Below are 19341 nucleotides of genomic sequence, written 5' to 3' on the forward strand. Positions count from 1 at the left end.
TTGAGGAGTTGGGGTTACAGTGGTGTCCTGTGAGACACCAGAAGGACAGGAGCAACAGAAGACTGGGAAAGCTCCAAAAACACCTGTGTCAGGTGGCAGCAATGCATCTCAAACAAGTTACAGCTGCAAAGACAAGGCCACAGATGTTGCTCTCATCCTCCATGAACTGGACATGTGTTACAGGAAGACCTCATGAATGTAGGGTATGTTGTGTCCTTTGCAGCAGCTCAAAACATCACGTTTGCAGAAATAATATGTGATCCAAACAACCATACAGTTTAATCAACACCTCCCTAAAACAGCCTCAGTTCTTCAGCTGTGTTGCACAACTGCTGCGGTAATAAACTGTTCCCATGAATGGATTTTGACATGCGAAATCATGTGAACAAAACCTCCCACATGCTGTCTCTCATCACAACAGTAAAAACCACAGATGTTGCAAAATGTGCAAGGTAATGTTCTTTTGATCAGCACTGCAGAAATCGACAGGAAGTACGTGCATACTAAGTTTATAAAAACTGACAAACTGAGAAACTTGTGGCCACTCCCTTTATCTGTCTCACCGCAAGCAACAAGGAAGTTGTCTGATGCCTCTGATTGAAGGAGGAGCTACAGGAAGGAGTCACGTCTCCCAGCCTCTCTTTTCATGGCTGCATTCAGCTGAGACAGAAGGAGGAAGAGCTGGACTGCCCGGGGTACCTATTAATCAGGTCAGTGTCATCTCACTTCTAAACAGTTTTATGTGCATGAGAAAAATTACTGTGCAGCTTTGCTTTCTGTTGTAACTGTCTGAAAAGGATGGTTTGAAAAGAACACTGAGTTACTGGAAATAGTAAAGGAAACAGCTTTGAGCTGTCTGACAGGGCTCGTGGTTTATGGTATCAGCTAACACTGCATGAATGAATGAACCACTTCAAGCTGATAATAACACACTTTTTTTTTGTGGGGGGAGATAATGAGACCACTCTTGCCAAGATGTGTTTACACAGACTGATATGAGTAACTGTCACAATAATATGGATGTACAATCTCTGTTGCAGCTCTGAAGTCATGGCCTTTGCACTTCCTCTCCTTTTGCTTTGTGGTGAGATTTGTATCATCATTCACATACATATGACAAGAGGTGGTTTTATGGGGCGGCGAAGCGTGTGAGAAAAGAAAAGGTGACAGTCAGTGTTTGCAAAACAAATCACAATGTCCAAAACAAGCCAGCCACACAGACAGGCCGTACCGAACATGACCAGGTCACTGCCAAACATCTGAATAAGATCCAGAGAAGAAGTCCAGAGCACACCGTGCCTTTAGTCATGTTCTTGTTCATGTTTTTTTTTTTCTCATTTGAACCTTTTGAAGCTTCTCAGCTTTCTGTGCTGAAATGAAACAACCTGAAAAGAGCGTAGATTTACTTTAACGTGCCGGTGAACACTTGCTGCTGTTTGATATGTGGACAGAGAGAAGGGATGTGTTGCTTCTGTTGGACTGTAGCCTCACAGCAACCAGGTCCACACTTCACACACTATCTTTCTATGTATTTGCACACTGTGTTCACAGCCATGCGATCATTTGAGGTAGCTGACATGTATTTCATTATTGTCTTTTCTAGCACCCATCATGGGACAGACAGCTCCTTCTCTCAGTGCCACTGTCGGAGGCTCCGTCCTGATCCCCTGTTCCCTACCAGTTGAACCAGTGAGGCTCAAATGGTTTTACTGGCAGGAGGACCAGTCTAAAAACATTTTGTTCCACTGGGACACCAATAACCCAACACAGCCAATGACTGACAAATACAAGAACAGGTGTCAAGCCTTTGAAGCCGAGTTTAGTTCTGGAAATATTTCCATTAGACTTGACAGTGTTACTGTGATGGAAGACCAGAAAACATTCTGGGCCTATGCTAGCTTCTATGATGAGCAGAAAAAAGTCAGCAAACAGTGTGAACAGTGTTGTAAGTCCAAGCTGCAGGTTTCAGGTAAGTCCTCTTCTCCAAACCAAAATACAAATATCCTCCTATCAAAGTGCAGGAACTCTAGTGTGTCAACAGTTGTTCTGCCACCCCCACAGCTCCCTACCAAGACCTCCAGCTGATAGTCAACAACGCAGCAGACAATGCAACCTGCACAGCACGTGGAGGATACCCTCAGCCTCGGGTTTCATGGACCGGTCTAAACAAATCCAGTGCTGCACAGCTGCAGGACGCTGAGACGTCCCTGCAGGAGGATCCACTAAATAAAACCTTCTCTGTCACAAGCTCTGTCAGTGTGAAAGGGTTACAGGATGTGACCTGCGACATCTACAACCCTCACACCAATGAGAGCATAAAGAGGACTGCAGAGATCAGCGGTCCTGGTGAGAGCAGCACATCGTTCACATGAATTCGTGATTAAACAAGACGGCGAATCTGCAGCCGTGCTAGCGGCGCTGTGATGCTTTGAGCTAACACACTCAAAATGACAATGAGATGTTTAGCAGGTAATGTTTACCATGCTTACCATCTTGGTTCAGTGTGCTAGCATGCTAAAATTTGCTAATTGGCACTCTGAAGAACATACAGTTGAGGCTGATGGGAATTTCATTAGCTTTGCAGCTATGGTCATAAAGTGTTGGACAAATTACCATTATTTTTTATTTCAAAATAAAATGCAACACTGACATACTGTATTATCATCTAGCTAAATGCTAGCAACAATTGTTTATTCAACAACACATCCAGCAGACACATCAACAAATCGGCAAAAATGACACTAAAACGCTGAGTGACATCAGTAATGTGACACAATGTTGACGTCAAAACATTGTTTAGAGTAATGTTTAAACCATAATCATTTTTGCTTTTGGACTTGTGGGTAAAGCAGTAATCCAAATAATTTGTAACTCTTTGATTTCCTCTAACAGGTGAGGGCCAGCAGTGGAATCTTCATTTGGGCTTTGGAGCAGCTGTTGGCTTTCTTGCCACTGCTCTCCTTCTGTTTTGTGTGTGCTACCACCGGCACCACAGGTGAGCCATCTTAGTTCATTCTCTGCTGTAATTGTTATTTTACATATCATCAACTGGTGAGAAAGAATGAACTCAAAAAAACCACACAGAAACCTTGTGACCTCATATAGATAGACATAATTAGGCAAGATGAACATTCACCAAAAGTACTAAATTAATTCACTGAGACTGACACTGGCACGCTGGAAGGATGACGGTAACAGGTACAAGGCCTGAGGTACCAAAGGATGAGCACTAATCCAGCGTTAAGGTGAACAGATGAGTTTTTAGCTAAGATTTAAAATGCCTCTGCAGAATCAGACTGATATCAGTCTGATGATTCCAGATAATGAGAGGAAGAGGCCCTGCAGCCAACTGACCTCTGGTCAATGACCTCGTCCTGGTCAAAAGTCAAGCAAGCAAGTGGAGCTTGGCGCTGCAATTATTTTGTTACATGCACTAAAAGGTCAAAAATGAACTTCCATGTTCAAATACAGCAGGACTGCCTACAATGTTTGGATTGTGTTCACCACCTGTTGTAACTCTTGATACCATTATGTTAGCTTTTAATACTGTGGTGCTCCGACATAACCAGACTCAGATGTACAGCACTATGAAGGCAAAAAAAACCCCCACAGTAACCACATATTTGGTCAAATGAGTAACATCTGACATTCTGACATCTGCTTTTCTTCAGACTAAAATATTAAACCAGTGACAGCAGCTTTGTTAATTTGCAGAAACTACAAACTGGACCTAAAAACAAAAGTAATCTGTGTGCTGTGGGTCTCGTCACTGCACTTACTAAAAACAGGCATAGTAGGATGGCTAGCCTTAGCTAAAGCTAAAGCTAACTTTAGTTATTGATTTTCCCTTTTTGTTTTCTGTGCTTGGTTCACATTTAAAATTTGGCACATCCTGTCAGCTTCTGCGTGAATGGCCTTATACATTATATGACATACTTGAAGATATTCAAAGATTAATTCCAGGTAGAGAATTGACCCTTTGTGAAACCCCCCCTTTGAACAGCAGCTACCTGTTCAGGACCGACACATCCACTGTTTGTGGCTCTGTCAGATGCAGCTACATCAGAGTTTAGAGTCATGACAGCATTTGCCAAACTCGTGGCTTATTCCTCAAATCCTTAAAAACAATTCAACAATTATGTTATAAAAAATCCTTTTTTAATTAATCTACATTTTACTGTTCTTATTTGCTCCCCATGCTATGGGGCCAACTCGCTCTAGGCTGAAAACAATGCTGCTTCCTTGTATAAATTACATGGATGAACAGCTGTCGAGGATGCCGATGTTTATGCCTCAGACATTAGCCTCAGTCTTTTAGCATTAAATCATGTCCGCAGCCATCAAGTACATATTTAAGACCCTTTTAGAGGTTCTCCTTTTAAACTGTGTCGCATGGAAACATCAGCTGGAGAAGGACAGAGCTCCAAAACCTGGAAGTCAGAGTCATTATTTTCGCCGTCAAAAGATGGTAAATCTGCCACTATTATAACTGGACTGGCCATAGCAACAGTAACTAAGGAGGGCCAAAGGTTAGTGAGACCAGCCAGACGAAAATGGAGAGTAGAAAGTGAGAAATCAAGGTGCATGTCTAACATGAAGGAGAATTAAATAAACCAGGAGAAAAGAAACAGAGGTCAGGTCACAGAGCAGCATCGTTCATGACATACATGCTGTATGAATTGGACTTGTAATTATGAATCATAGAATTGTTGATATTGGAGGCCTTGCAGTAAACCAAAAAGTTGACAAAAGTAATGTAATGTCTTTATCTTTCATCTTGTAGCAACACAGTCACTTGCATGCACCCTCCAATGTTAACGCAGCTAGCATTAGCTTGTCTTAACATGACCTAAGAAGGGTTCTGAAAGTGGTGGAGACAAAAACCTGATTCGTGGTTTCTGATTCTTTTTGAAGGACCAAAGATCGTGTAGAACCAGAGCAAGAAGGATTATAGAAGATCTTGACCAGCCCAGCAATGGACCATTCAGCTTCTACGCACAGGCAGATGCTTCTCTCACCCCTGTCTAACACAGTCTTAGAGCTTATTTCCTGAGCTTCATGCAAAAACCACTCGTAGGTGATTTAGGAGAATTTGGGGCACTGAGCAGTACTTTACGAGTGGTCCAGAGCTGCTGTATGAGTCACTTACAGAAGTCTTTCTCCACTGGGGAAAAAAACACTTGTTTGATTTCAGAATCAAAACGCTTGAATCTGAATGAATTAAGACTTTAAATATGATGGAGAAACCAACTGAGGTAAAATTCTGCATACAGCTCAAATAGACTTTATGCAAAACTTAGGTTCTGCTCACCAGATCACCATCATCATGGCTGGACCCCCTACAGTCCGCATATCGTCCAGGCTTTGGTGTAGAAGACGCCATCATCTACCTGCTCCATCGCGCTCTTTCCCATCTGGAGAGCACTGGTTACACAGTGAGGACCATGTTTTTTGACTTCTCCAGTGCTTTCAATACGATCCAGCCATCACTGCCGAGGGGGAAGCTGGAAAGTGCCGGAGTAGACTGTCACCTGGCTGCATGGACCATCGACTACCTCACCAACAGACCACAGTATGTGAGGCTTCGCGACTGTGTGTCGGATGTGGGAGTTTGCAGCACCGGGGCTCCTCAGGGAACTGTCCTCTACACATCGGACTTCAGACACAACACAACCAGCTGCCACCTCCAGAAGTTCTCCGATGATACAGCCATCATTGGATGTGTATCGCAGGGGAACGATTTGGAATAAAGGGAAGTAAACTTTCAAGATTCAAGAGTCTTTATTGTCATTGCACATGTCAATGAAATTTTCATTGCAACCCCCATTTTAGATGGTAAGAAAGATAAGGCTAGAAAGAGTGAATAAAATTAAGATAACTACAATAAAATAAAATAAACCAACATGCAATAAAAAAAATATTCGTGAAGCAATTAAAAATATAACAGAATGAAAATATACTTAGGCAATAAAATATACTAAACAATAAACAATAAAATATGGAAGTGAAATGTGCAAACAGAATAAAATATACAAGCAGAATAAAATATAAAATATACACAGTGAAATGTTCCGACAGAATAAAATATGCCAATGAAACTGAAATGTGCTGATATACTAAAATGTATATAATTATAGTATATGTGTGTACATAAAAGTCAAGTACACAGAAGGTGCAGGTGGAGGTAGAGGTGTAGGTGTAGGTGTAAAGTGCGGTGTGCAGTGTTCACAGTTCACACAGTCTCTCACTGCAGTGAGGGGCTGCCGGGGGTGACAGCTCTAACAGCTCTGGGGAAGAAGCTGTCCCTCAGTCTGTTAGTGGTGGTGTGGATGTTCCTGTACCGCTTTCCTGATGGAAGCGGTACAAACAGTCTGTGGCCCGGGTGGCTGGGGTCCGTGGCGATGGATCTCGCCCTCTTTCTGACCCGACCTTCATATATAGAGTCTAGGTCAGGGAGGGGGCAGCCCACGATGCCCTGTGCAGTTTTAACCACCCGTGCCAGTTGTTTCCTCTCCTGTGCCGTGCAGCTGCCATACCACACTGTCACACTGAGGCAGAGGATGCTTTCAATTGTGGCCCTGTAGAAGTTAACGAGCAACCGAGAGGAGAGTCCAGCCCGTTTCAGCTTCCTGAGGAAGAAGAGCCTTTGTTGTGCCTTCTTCACCAGGCGGGAGGTGTTCATGGACCAGGAGAGGTCAGATGTGATGTGGAGGCCCAGGAACCTGATGTTGTCCACACGCTCCACCACTTCTCCGTCCATGAGGAGGGGGGCGTGATCCGTCTTCCTGGACCTCCTGAAATCCACAATGACCTCCTTGGTTTTTCCTGTGTTCAGCACCAGGTTGTTGGCTGAACACCACTGGGTGAGCTGGTGTATCTCCTCTCTGTAGTGGGTCTCGTTGTTATCTGAGATGAGACCCACTACTGTAGTGTCGTCCGCAAACTTCACGACTGTGTTGGTGGGGTGGATGGCAGTCCAGTCGTGAGTAAACAGGGTGAAGAGGGCTGGGCTGAGCACACAGCCCTGTGGCGTGCCCGTGCTGAGGACCAGAGGGGATGATGTGATGTTCCCTATTCTCACCACCTGAGGCCTGTTGGTGAGAAAGTCTCTGATCCAGTGGCACAGAGACGCAGGCAGACCCACCGTGTGTAGCTTCAGCGCCAGCTTGTCTGGGATGACGGTGTTAAAAGCTGAGCTAAAGTCTACAAATAGCATCCTGACGTAGGTGTTGGGCTGCTGCAGGTGGGTCAGGGCTGTGTGCAGGGTGATGGAGACAGCATCCTCTGTGGACCGATTCCCTCTGTAAGCAAACTGAAGGCTGTCTAGGTCCGAGGGGATGAAGTCTCTGATGTACCTGAGAATAATCCGCTCAAAGCACTTCATGATTACCGGGGTCAGTGCAACAGGCCGGTAGTCATTCAGGCAGGTGATGGATGTCTTCTTCGGTACCGGAATGATGGTGGAGGACTTGAGGCACTCAGGAACCGTGGACAGCTGCAGGGACAGGTTGAAAATGTCCAGGAACACTCCTGCTAGCTGGTCAGCGCATGTCCTCAAAGTCTTGCCTGACACCTTATCCGGTCCTGCAGCTCTGCGGGTGTTGATCCTCCTCAGGGTGGATGACACCTGGTGCTGCTGCAGGACGAGGGGCTGGTGCTGCTCCTCCAGCCGGGGTAGGTGTGTGACTTCTCTGCTGCCTGATGTGTCGAAGCGGGCAAAGAAGCTGTTCAAGGTGTCAGGCAGGGCGGGGTCGTGGCTGGTGAGCTGTGTGTTCGGCTTGTAGTCCGTTATGGTTCTGATGCCTCTCCACATGCTCTGTGGGTTGTTGTTCTTGAAGTGATCTTCAATTTTGTTTTTGTACTGGAGCTTGGCCTGCTTGATTCCTTTCTTCAGCTCTGCTCGAGCCCTGCTATAAGCCAGCCTGTCTCCAGATCTGTAGGCAGAATCCCGGGCTTTCAGCAGGGACCGCATTGTGCTGTCCAGCCATGGTTTCTGGTTGGGAAACACTGTGATGGTCTTAACAGGGAGGACAGCATCAGTGCAGAACTGAACATAAGACAATACAGATGATGTGTACTCCTCAAGGTCTGCCTCTTCTCTGAACACAGTCCAGTCTGTCAGTTCGAAGCAGTCCTGAAGTGCAGAGGAGGCCTCCTCAGTCCATATCTGTACTGTCCTGGTGGTCGGCTTTGTTCTGCAGGCCAGAGGCTTGTAGGCAGGAATGAGTTTCACGGAGATGTGGTCTGACATGCCCAGGTGAGGAGCTGCTACAGCCTTGTAAGCAGCAGGGATGTTGCAGTAAACTTGATCCAAAATGTTACTGTCTCTGGTAGGAAACTTTATGTACTTATGAAATTTGGGAAACACCGCCTTCAGTTCAACGTGATTAAAGTCCCCCGCCACAATCACGGCCGCCTCCGGGTTGTCGTTCATCTGCCCGCTGATCAGGCAGTACAGCTCCTCTAATGCTAACTTAGCATTAGCCCGCGGTGGGATGTAAGCGGCCACAATAACAATAGACGAGAGTTCTCTAACCAGCTTGAACGGTCGGCATTTCACCACCAGGTATTCCAAATCAGGAGAGCAGAAGGTGCTGACGGTGCGTGTGGCTGTACACCAGGCATTGTGTACATACAGCGCCAAGCCTCCGCCTCTGCTCTTACCTGAAGCTGCAGTCCTGTCCGCCCGGAACAGAGAGCGGCCCGCTATCTCCACCGCTGCGTCCGGGATGTTGTCGTCCAGCCAGGTCTCTGTGACAACGGTAACACAGCTGTCCATCCGGCGAGAGACTATCCTTAGACGGACCTCGTCGATTTTGTTGGTGAGAGACCTGGCGTTGGTGAGGAAGAGACTGGGGAGAGCCGGTCTGTGAGGGTTAGCTTGTAGCCTAGCACGCACGCCGGCTCTCTTGCCCCGCTTTTGTTTACGGTGCCTCCTCCGTCTCCTTGGCAGCAGTGGGGGGATGGTGGTGGGCTCTGGGGTCCGTAGCAGCTCCGGTGGAATAAAGTCCAGTTTAGGGCGTGTGTGAAGTCCGAACTGTACTCCAAAGTTCCACAGTTCAGACCTGCTGTACTGTGTCAGAGCTTCCAGAAGAGAAGTAAAAGTGGAAACGAGTAAAAACAAACAAACAAAAACGTAAACACGGGAGCTACGAGCCGCTGCGTCTGCACGCGCCGCCATCTTGATTGTCGACTGGTGTGGACTAAACCACCTGCACATAAACGCTAGCAAGACTAAGGAGATGGTGACAGACTTCTGCAGGAAAGCACCACAGACTACACCGGTGTGCATCCAGGGATTTGACATAGAGATCGTGGAGGAGTACAAATACCTGGGAGTCCACCTCAACAATAAACTGGACTGGTCCACCAACACTGATGCTCTGTAAAGGGTTGCATCTGTAGTCTTTTGGTCTGCTGGGGCTGTGGAAGCTCTGAGAGGGACAGAAGGGTCAGGAGAGCTGGCTCTGTCCTGGACTGCCCTCTGGACATCACCGAGGATGTGGGTCAGAGAAGGATGTTAGCCAAGCTGACATCTATCGACAACCCCTCACACCCCCTGCATGACACAGTGGGGGCCCTCAGCAGCTCCTTCAGCAACAGACTGCTGCATCCACCCTGTAAGAAGGAATACTGGTCTATATTCACACTGTTTTTTTTGCACTGATGTGTGATTTATCATACATAAATTACTATGTGCAATATTAATTTTATTACAATATTAGTTTTTCATGCTTTTTTCTCTTCTTGTCTGGACTATCGTAATGCTGTGTTTACATGGCTTGTCCAGAACATGATTATGGACTGTCCAAAATGCAGCTGCCAGACTTTTACTCATGAAAACATGATTGTGTCATCCCTGATTTCCCTTCACTGCCTGTCCATTTTAGAATAGATTGATTGATTTATCCATGACTGGCACCAAGCTGACTGGCTCAGCTTTTCAGTCAGCTTTTCATCTGGAGTGCTGTTAGCTTTTCCCCATCACCTACCTCCTTGAAGAGCAAATAAAAAAATCCATGGTCTTCCTTTAAATCAGCTCTTAATCAAGACTTACTCCTACCATGTGACTGTTTTAAAATTTCAAGTGTCCCACATCCGACACACAGTCGCGGAGCCACTATAGCTAGTGCTATAGCTAAATTTAAGGATGTGCCTTCATCAGCATTTCAGTGCCATGTCTCAGTACAACAGAGGACTGCTGTGATAAGTTTAGTCCCTCCATAATTGATCATCTGATTGCTAGTGCTACAGATTAATTGCGTATGACCCTTGACTCTGTTGGCCCCCTAAAAAAGAAGATAACAAGACAGAAGAGGTTAGCTCCTTGGTATACCCCCCACACCCACAAATTAAGGCAAACGTTGCGAAATGCGTTCCATTATTTTAGCTTCACCTTTACAACGTTGCACCTTCACTGTTTTGATATTCTTTAAAAATAGTTTCATTTTTAATTTTTTGGCCAATCACAGATCAATCACCGTCCTGATCATCTCATTGACCATTATAAAACTGTAGACGAACCATCAAGACCACAATCATATTTCTTTTGCTAATTCTCATTATTACAATTATCGTCACTGATGCTAAAGTTTAACCTGCATGTCATTGTACATATTGTATGAACACGTGACAAGTAAAACCTTTGAATCTTGTTTATTTAGCAGGGATCAAGCATGAAACATTGATTGCACCACAAATGCTACAAGCTAATTTTCACCTGTGGTCCTGAGTGGGACGCAAATCTGACATACAGCCCACATAGTAAAGAATTTTACATTGACAGACAGTTACAGTGAATTAAAACGTTACACCTCGTAAGAAACAACCGAAATGAAAACTGACTCTCGACTGTCCACCATGCTATCGGCAATCTGAAGCATTATTAAAATGAAACAGTGCAACACTGCAGGCAGGGAGGAAAAGCATCACACATAACAGATAGAGAGCAGATAATGAAAGAAGAACATTAAAATGACTCTTTGGCCCAAACACACACACATAAACAACCTTTTTGGAGGGAGGTGTGTCCTCAGATGTCAGCGAGTGGTGTCACACACTGCCTGTCTGCTTACTCCCTTGCAGTTGCCCCACATCCTGTTCATAAAGGAAGTACGTAGCTTTACATCCAGGCCTCCCGAATCTGTGACCTTGGCTTGACTTTGGCCCCGGAATATGGATCGACAGCTACGCTTCATTTCTTGAAAAATATTTAGAAACAGAAATGAGTCAGTAGCGTGCCTGTCTGCGTATCTGTCAGACGAGAAACTGTGATCTGATGCAGTCATTGCAAAAACATCCTGCGTTAAAAGAGAAAGTGTGGCCTGCAGGTGTGCTTTCTCTCAGGAATGTCTGTTGAATTCATGCTGTGCCTGTTTGGTAAGTTTTCTTTATTTGTTGCATCCCACAGTTTAGGGCGCAATTCTTCCAGTGACTGAGTGTGTATTTGACATGAATATACTGTAATCTATTGTTATCTAGCATTTGTAAAACCTTTAATGAGCATAAAACATGAAGGATGTGATGTGAGGCGAGCCAAGAAATGACAGTTTTTCTATTTTCTGTGACATGTAGTGGCTTCTGCAGCAGTGGGACTCGATGTCAACACTACTGTCGGTGAATCAGCGATACTCCCCTGTACCCTGATGATCGAGACTCCGACTAGCTTAGAGAATCTGCGCTTTTACTGGCAGGACGACAGACAGTATGTTTTGTACTCCTATGATAAAGGAAACTAGAAAATTCCCCCTGGGAAATTTTGAAAGGGACACGGGGTGTGTTCGAGCCGACAAAATTATCTACGTTTTAAAGTTTGAATGAAGTCTCTAGGAGAAACTATGGCGAAGCAGCGGACAATTGAAAAAGGCTGCAATTTGAGAAAACGGCAGATATCAGAGGTAGTCAGTCCCTGATTAATGAATTGCTCTCAGCTGTGTTTCTGTGGCTTTCTCCTTGTCTGTCTCTGTTGATCACCTCAGCTGTCTGTGTCTGCTTCTCTCCTCTGCTTCATGTCTCTGTTAACATGAATTAATGAACTGAATCAATAAACATGAATGGAGCTAATGCTAACGGAGCTAACAGAGCTAACACTAATGGAGCTAACAGCTAACCGCGCTAATACAGCTAATGGTGCTAACGCTAACAGAGCTAACTGTGCTAACAGAGCTAACGGTGCTAACAGAGCTAACAGAGCTAACGGCGTTAACACGGGGGCGGGGGGATGGGGTTTTCATTATGCATTTGTCTGTGTGTGTGTGTTTATGTATCTGTCATTGTGTGTGACTGCGTATGTGTGTGTCTTCGTCTGTTTGTGTGTGTGTGTCTGCTTGAACTACACAAGCAGCCCAACCAGCTCCTACATGGAGATGTGTCTGGTATATGTGTGTCTGAATGTGTGTGTGTGTGTGTGTGTGTGTGTTTGTGTGCGTGTGTAACTTCTGCCCCACCTGCTGATAATTACCTCTCTACCTCTCCCACTTTTTACCTGTTCCTGTTCAGTTTTGACGTGCTTGTTTTTAATCACTTTTTAGCTGTTGGTTAGCCCTGCTTGTGTGTGCGTTTGTGTGACTACTGTCTCAACCTTTTTGGCAAAGCGCTTGGTGAAGCTGAGTTTAACTGTTTGTTGGACGGAGATTGTTTTCAAACAATGCCCTTGTTTTGACTGAGCTCGTTAAGATAATCATTCTCAGGCTTGTTGTCCTGCAGATATGTGTGCGTGGGTTATTGACCGGTGTGTGTGTAAATGACAGTTAATGACAGTTACACCTGTTAACTGAAAAGCGGCTTTTTCGCTGTCGGTTTCTTCCGAACAACTTGCGATTGTGTCAAAACCGTAGCTGCTATCAAAAAACCGATTACACTGTGAGATGCGGACAAGTCTGGGCCAGATGTACGTGTGTTTGTATTGTATGCAGTGAGATTTGGGTTCTGCGCACCTCCTAAACAACCCCCCCTCGGGAGAGAACCGTACCTCCTATCAGAGTGTACTATAGATCATCGGACTCCCAAGACCTTCCTGAGTCCGAATATCATTTCGTTTTATTCCTGAGACAACAACTTTTCTTTTTATGGCGATGTAAAGACAGGAGGCATTTCTGCTTTTTTCACAAAACAGCTCTGAATTTTAACATGGGACTTAATGGGAGAGCAGGAGGGAGCTGGCTGCACAAAAAGTCTCACTATTTAAATTCAGTAAGTCTCTCGGCTTTTTCGAGGACATCACACGAAAGAGGACAAGTTTGTCTACAAACTGATCCCAAAATTATGCGTGTAGAGTGTAATTTGTGGCCGTAGCGACGAGAAAAAGAGAAGATTTTCAGATCGTTTTTAGACTCTGTGCCACTCTAGCACGCACTCTAGCACGAACATTCCGCGCAATACACACCCATTATAATCTCAAAATTTCCCTCCAAACGATCACTGTCATTGAACAGTGACTGATCAAAAACTATAGGACCAATCAAAATGTGGATGAACACACCAATAGACCAGACTTGGGTCTACATTTTAAAGTTGAAATGAAGTCTCTCGGTGAATGTCGTGATGTTTTTGTCAGCACGTCAACGTCTTGCCCGCAGTGTCTTACAGCAGCGTCAGCCTGGCTGTGAATGAGGAAGCAATGACTGCAGTCTGCACGGCACGGGGAGGATTCCCAGAAGCTTTGCTGATGTGGAGACTGCAGGACCACCATAACAACTGCCAACACCTGACGGATGTTAATGCCACAGCAGCGCAGAACAGCCAGAATCAACTCTACAGTCTCAACAGCACTATAAACATCCCTGGAGGTCGATATCTTTCTGTGAAATGCCTCATCCACAACCACACCCTAAACGTCACTGTGAGCGCCACCCATGTTTTAAACAAAGGTAAGTTAACGGAACCTCCGCAGTCACCCAGAGTCTTCTTCGATATGGTCGTGCAGTTGTTTTCCCAGTTATTTCCCATCTTAAAGCTCTTCTTTCATAACTGCAGCTCATTCCCTGTTTAACTGTAATACTGACCTGCTGATATCCAAACAAACTGTAGTAGAAAAAATAAATTACAATACATCATTGCTACCCTGAAATTAACTTGGGTTTCATTCATTTTTTTGTTTTTGGTTAAAATGTAGGTTTTTTTTTTTTTACAGCCCTGTGATTGTCTTACTATTAAATATTAGAGTAAATTGTCGACAATGATGAAGCTTTCCTTTAACTGTCTGATATCCACAGACTCTGCAATAATAATAATAAACTCACACAAAATTCAAACTTATTATTGGAGGCCTGCATTGATTTTTAAGAACTGAATGAGAGGACTGAGGGACAGAAATCAAACAGAATAGAGCAAACGACTTGAATTGTCAAGCTTCGCTCACAGACAGCTGTGTTGTCGTCTTCTTACGTATGACTTCCACCTGACCACATCTGGAGGTGAGAGGGCTGATGCAGCTCAGGTCAGTGACTGTACAGGAGGTGACGTTGTATTGAGAGTGACCAGCAACCGTGTGGTGCTGCTGACACCTGCTGGGGTAAGAGTGCAGAGGAAACACTTTAACTACAGCCACTAAATACACACTTATTTTTATTTACAACTCACTAAAACCAAACCACAGTCATGAAGCACTGACTGACTCCTGGATCGAATGAGTTAGGGCTCGTTTAGCTGATAAATAAAGCCTTCCACTGAGAGAATCTGGCTAAGAAAAGCACTTCATCTGGGCTTATATCCTACAGGTTTGAACATAGATAGCTGTCAAAAGCTCTTCATAAATATAGGAATATTACAAGCTAAGAGAGTGATAGCTCTGTCGTGGAAGAAGATCGGCAAACCAAGCATTGGGCAGTGGTTCAAAGAAATGTCTTTATGTTTACCATTGGAAAAAATTACGTATACTTTAAAAGATAAGCAAGAAATGTTTCAGAAAGTGTGGGGGGGTTATATTTGGTATATCAAGAACAAAGATTTGTCTAACTTGCTGAGCGAAACTGGGACAACATAACTACTCCAGTACAGGACCACAATCATGAGCTGCACTTTATTTTTCATTTCTATTTCTTCTTTCACCTCATGGACTCTGATTTTGAATGTACCTAATGTCTGTTTATTTGTTTGTTTACCATTAAACGTGTGTGTAACCTTGATATATCTGCACAAAACTTCAATACATATATTGTTTAAAAAAAAGAAAAGCACTTCACAACACTTGCTTGTGACGTGATTCAGACTGCGCTGGAAGAGAAGTAGAAAGTGATGAAGATTTCTGTGCGAAGGCTTACAGGAAATCATTTGTTTCTACCTGTCTGTCTACAGGTGAAGCAGGGAGGAGCCTCCCTGACTGGCCCGTAGGTCTGATGGTCGCCTTCGTTCTATTAGCTTCAGCTCTGCAGTAGCACATCAGATGTGAGTGGTTTGAAATTATTGTTTATTTAGTTCTTTTTATCATTTAAAATAAAAAAAAGTTAGCATATGAATGTATGGCTTTCCACTCCTTTCTGTGACGTCTAGTCGCAGAGGGACACACCTGTCCATCTGTTAGCACATATTGCATGCAGTATTTAAAGACATATTAATACAGGCTTGGGCACTTTAATGCATCACTGCACAGCTACTTGAAAACCACCCGTGTGTTAAACGATGGCCTTCTGAAGTTTACATGGTTGTCAGGCTAGCAAACACTGCCTGGAGTTTTATTTATGTCACTGCGGCTCTGCTTTGGTCTCCACCAACTTCTGAGGACAGTGTCTGTGTCTCCAGCTGCTAAATGCTCCACTGTGTTCACCAGCTCGTCGCTAATTCTGCTGTTTGCTGCTGAGCAGGTGTACAGCTGGTTTATCAGAGCTCTTTAGTGATAGCAGCTGGAAACAGGGCTCGTTAGCAATGAGCCCAAACAAACAGACCAATCAGCAGCAGGTTACACAGCCTCAGATTTGACGGGGGAAATATCTGTGGCTGGTTTCAGGCGTGACAAAGTCATTTCACCCATTTTCCATATAAGAATATTGATTTGTGCTTGTTATGACGCTGGATCATATTTGTTTTAATGTCATAGATCTCCCTCTCCTTCCCTTTGTGTGTGTGTGTACAGGTGCTTCCTCATGATTGGTGCATTTGGTGGAATTGCTGCCTCTGGATTAGACAAGTGGATGACATCAGTCTTTTTGACATCAACCCAGGCCGTGTTTTTCAAATGTGGTTTAGCTAACTTAGCGTAGCAATGGCTAACTCAGACTAACGTGCTGTTTTCAGGCTAAAAGAATCGTCTTTCTCATCCGGAGAATTTAGTTCTTTGAATGCAGTTTGACTGCAGATTGAGTTATCTTTAATAACACTGTGCTCTTATTTTGAAATAAAGGCTGAATGACTAGGGAGCTGAAACCGTGATCAGTGTTAATACTGGTAGGATTCTTGGACGTAAGCCTCATTTACGGTGTTCCTGCGTTCTTGCTGATGTCATTTTGTTCTACGTTGAGCTCCACAATGTTTCCGCAGTTTCATTGCTGTTGAAAATGAGACTTTATCAGGAGTCACACTGTGAGTGATGTTGGTGCAGGATTGGAAATAAAACCACTAAAACTTCCTAAAAAGCAGCAAAATGATGTCTGCAGTTAGTAATTTAATAAAGTTGTAGCGTTCAAATAACAAATGTCAATTTAAATTCCATATATTCTGGCTGTGTTTTAACAGTCAGAATTTATTTATCTTTTATTTAAGTTTAACTATTATGTATTTTTATTGCTCATGTATTCAATAGTGATATAATGTTTTGTTTTTGTAATTATTCATCTAAGAAAGCAAGAAGTTTGTATCTGAAAAGCCTTTATGGTTGGGTTCACCCTAAATTTAAATGATCAATTTGATTCTGCTGACGTTAATCAGCTGTAGTTTGTAAACAGTTTGTTATAAATGTTACAATTTGTCCTGTTTTTGTTTGTTGTTTTTCAGTTTAGGTAAGAAATGTCACTTCTTTTCATTTCTTTAGGGAAGTTTAGGGTTTGCTGAGGATGAACTTTTGCTTCCTGTTTTAGGTAATGCTCATCTCTGAAGTACAATAAACTGCTATTTTCAGTATTTTCAGGTCTGATTCATGCTGTGCTGCTGGCCATTCTTAGGTTGTTATTAAGATAACACTTTACGTCTTCACCATTATGTAGTATCTTATTTGCATACACATTAGTAGCACATTTCTCTCTTTATTAGTCAATATAAAGCACTTATTCATGCCTTTTTCTGGAGGTTAGGTGAATGAAGATTGTAATTCATGGACAACACTTTCCTTACTCATCAACAAGCAGAAATTAGGAGGCTATTGAGGGACAACTCTGAATGTCAATGGTTTAGTAGTTATAGAATATGGTCATGCAGCATAAGGCAATAGTAAATGTTTTATAATGACTAATAAAGATCCAATATTATACAAATATGCACGCTAATTAGCAAATAAGCAACAAGTTAATCCGGATTAAAATGTTACCATTGTTAAAATACACATTAGAATGTGCATTTGCATACATACGCTCCCCTTGTTATCCACCATACTGTTCATAAAATGTCCTCTTACAGGGTTACTTAAACCTCAGAAATGCCAAAACCTGCAGTTCCTCCAATGGCCACTCGAGGCTGGCTCCAAAAATGAGTCAGTTCCCATAGTCTCCCGCATTTTGTCACTGGGGGAGGGTCTGAGCTCGATGGACAGCAGCTCTGAGTTTTTTTCTTTTAAAGTAAAGCCACTCGGAGACATTAAGCTGTTAGACAAACGGGCTCAGGAGGAACAGGCTCGGGGAAAATGCCTTTTGAATTAGCTAAACAAACGAGGAGAGGATTTTCTGCATGGTCGGTAAAAGAAAGAGAGCTGATAGAGCACAGATCCATGACCCCGCTGGGTCACACTCGGAGGGTCTCGGATCACGTCTTTAAGCAAATAATAAATTATTACAGACCTCACCTGGTCAGTCAAGAACATTTTCATTCATCCAATAAAAGCCATATCAAGAGGAGATATCGTGAGTAGGACTCGGGGTGCCACTGCTGTCTCAATACTTCTTCAATACTTCGATTTGCATGTATGATCCATGACTTACATAAATGTTGTTTTCCATGTGACAGCATAAAACAACAAAGGAAGCATTCCTCTCTTGGTTTGGAAAGGTTTTCTCTTTCATTAGCGTGTTGCTGATGTGTTTCCTGTTGACGTTTCTTGCTGCTGTCTCACTGCTGTCATGACGTTGCTGCGTAGTTAACAAGCCAGACGGAGCAGGACACTGTTTATTTGACAGACAACGGCAAAATGTGTGTCCAATCCTTCTCATCCAAAGCTTTGTTCACTTGTTCAAGTTATGTTAATTCGGTCATTTTCCCTTGATTATTGAGCTTCTACTGTGGGTTAGTAGGCTTTGTAATTCAACGGTTTTATTTTTTGTCTGTTTTAATTGTGCTTGTCGCTGACTTGTACAATCGGAATCTGCACAGGATGTTTTATTTTGAAAATTTACCAGATTCTCTCCACTGTTCCTGTGTCTGACTTCCTGTCTGGCCTGATCCTCTCTGTGCAAATTGACGCATCGATCTTCAAAAACAGACCCGTGGAGCAGAGCGTAGAGACGTTTCTGGAACGCGATCAGCTCAGTTTTTAACTCGCCTGGTGGAAATTATTGGGTAAAAATGATGTGGGAATATTTGTGGTCCCTGGCGGATGAGTTGTAATAACTTTGCTGATGCGCTGACTTTTCATCCAGCGCCATCATCAGGGCACAGCTTCACATGGTCTGATACTTGGTTCCAACATCTCTTAATGACTGAAGAAGTCATGTATGACCATTGCAGAGTACCAGCGACACTCCTGGATCTTCATCGTAGCGTTTGCGCTAAGGTTTGGTAACAAAACCACTTGCCTGGTTTGGATAAAATAAGTATGTTATGTTGACGTACATTACGTGACTTTACACAGGATGTGAACGGCGGGTTTTGACCCATCCAACCAACGCCACCTTCCTCTTTATGTGGACTTGGTTGCTCTCTACGCTACATCACCTGACTTCCTCCTTTGTTCCCGCCTTAATGATTGCAGCCGCTAGAGGTCGCCGCCTGATAACAGATTTAAATATGAGTCACGCGTGCACAGGCGGCCTGTGGTTTGTGACCAAACACCTGCAGAGCTAATTCTCACCAACCTGTTCGTTGTGCTTAGTGATGATTAGCAAACTCTTGCATGCTAACGTGCTAAACCGAGATGGCCAGGGAGAGGTTGAGTGAGAGCCATTCTTCTTCTGACATTTTTCTTCAGGTGCTTTGCCAGCAGCCTCTGGACTGGAGAAGAGCTGACCCTGATTCACATGGAGACGAGAAAAGACCAATTGAAGT

General features: G+C 43.8%; 1 protein-coding gene across 2 annotated transcripts; it reads left to right on the top strand.

The window, feature by feature from the left end:
• The first annotated feature begins 596 nt into the window (after positions 1–596).
• LOC121616532 (ICOS ligand-like) lies at positions 597–5570 on the top strand. 2 transcript variants are annotated; one of them, XM_041951332.1, is made up of 6 exons: positions 597–710; positions 1041–1084; positions 1604–1969; positions 2062–2346; positions 2893–2995; positions 4915–5570. In XM_041951332.1, exons 2-6 carry the CDS (start codon positions 1051–1053, stop codon positions 4952–4954), a joined length of 828 nt encoding a protein of 275 aa, XP_041807266.1. In that variant the 5' UTR covers positions 597–710; positions 1041–1050; the 3' UTR covers positions 4955–5570. The 2 variants fall into 2 exon arrangements, with proteins under 2 accessions (XP_041807266.1, XP_041807267.1); XM_041951333.1 differs by lacking the exon at positions 1041–1084 and having other exon boundaries at positions 645–710.
• The last annotated feature ends 13771 nt before the right edge of the window (positions 5571–19341 follow it).

This window comes from Chelmon rostratus, chromosome 13 (assembly GCF_017976325.1).
Source record: "Chelmon rostratus isolate fCheRos1 chromosome 13, fCheRos1.pri, whole genome shotgun sequence".
Lineage (NCBI taxonomy): Eukaryota > Metazoa > Chordata > Actinopteri > Chaetodontiformes > Chaetodontidae > Chelmon > Chelmon rostratus.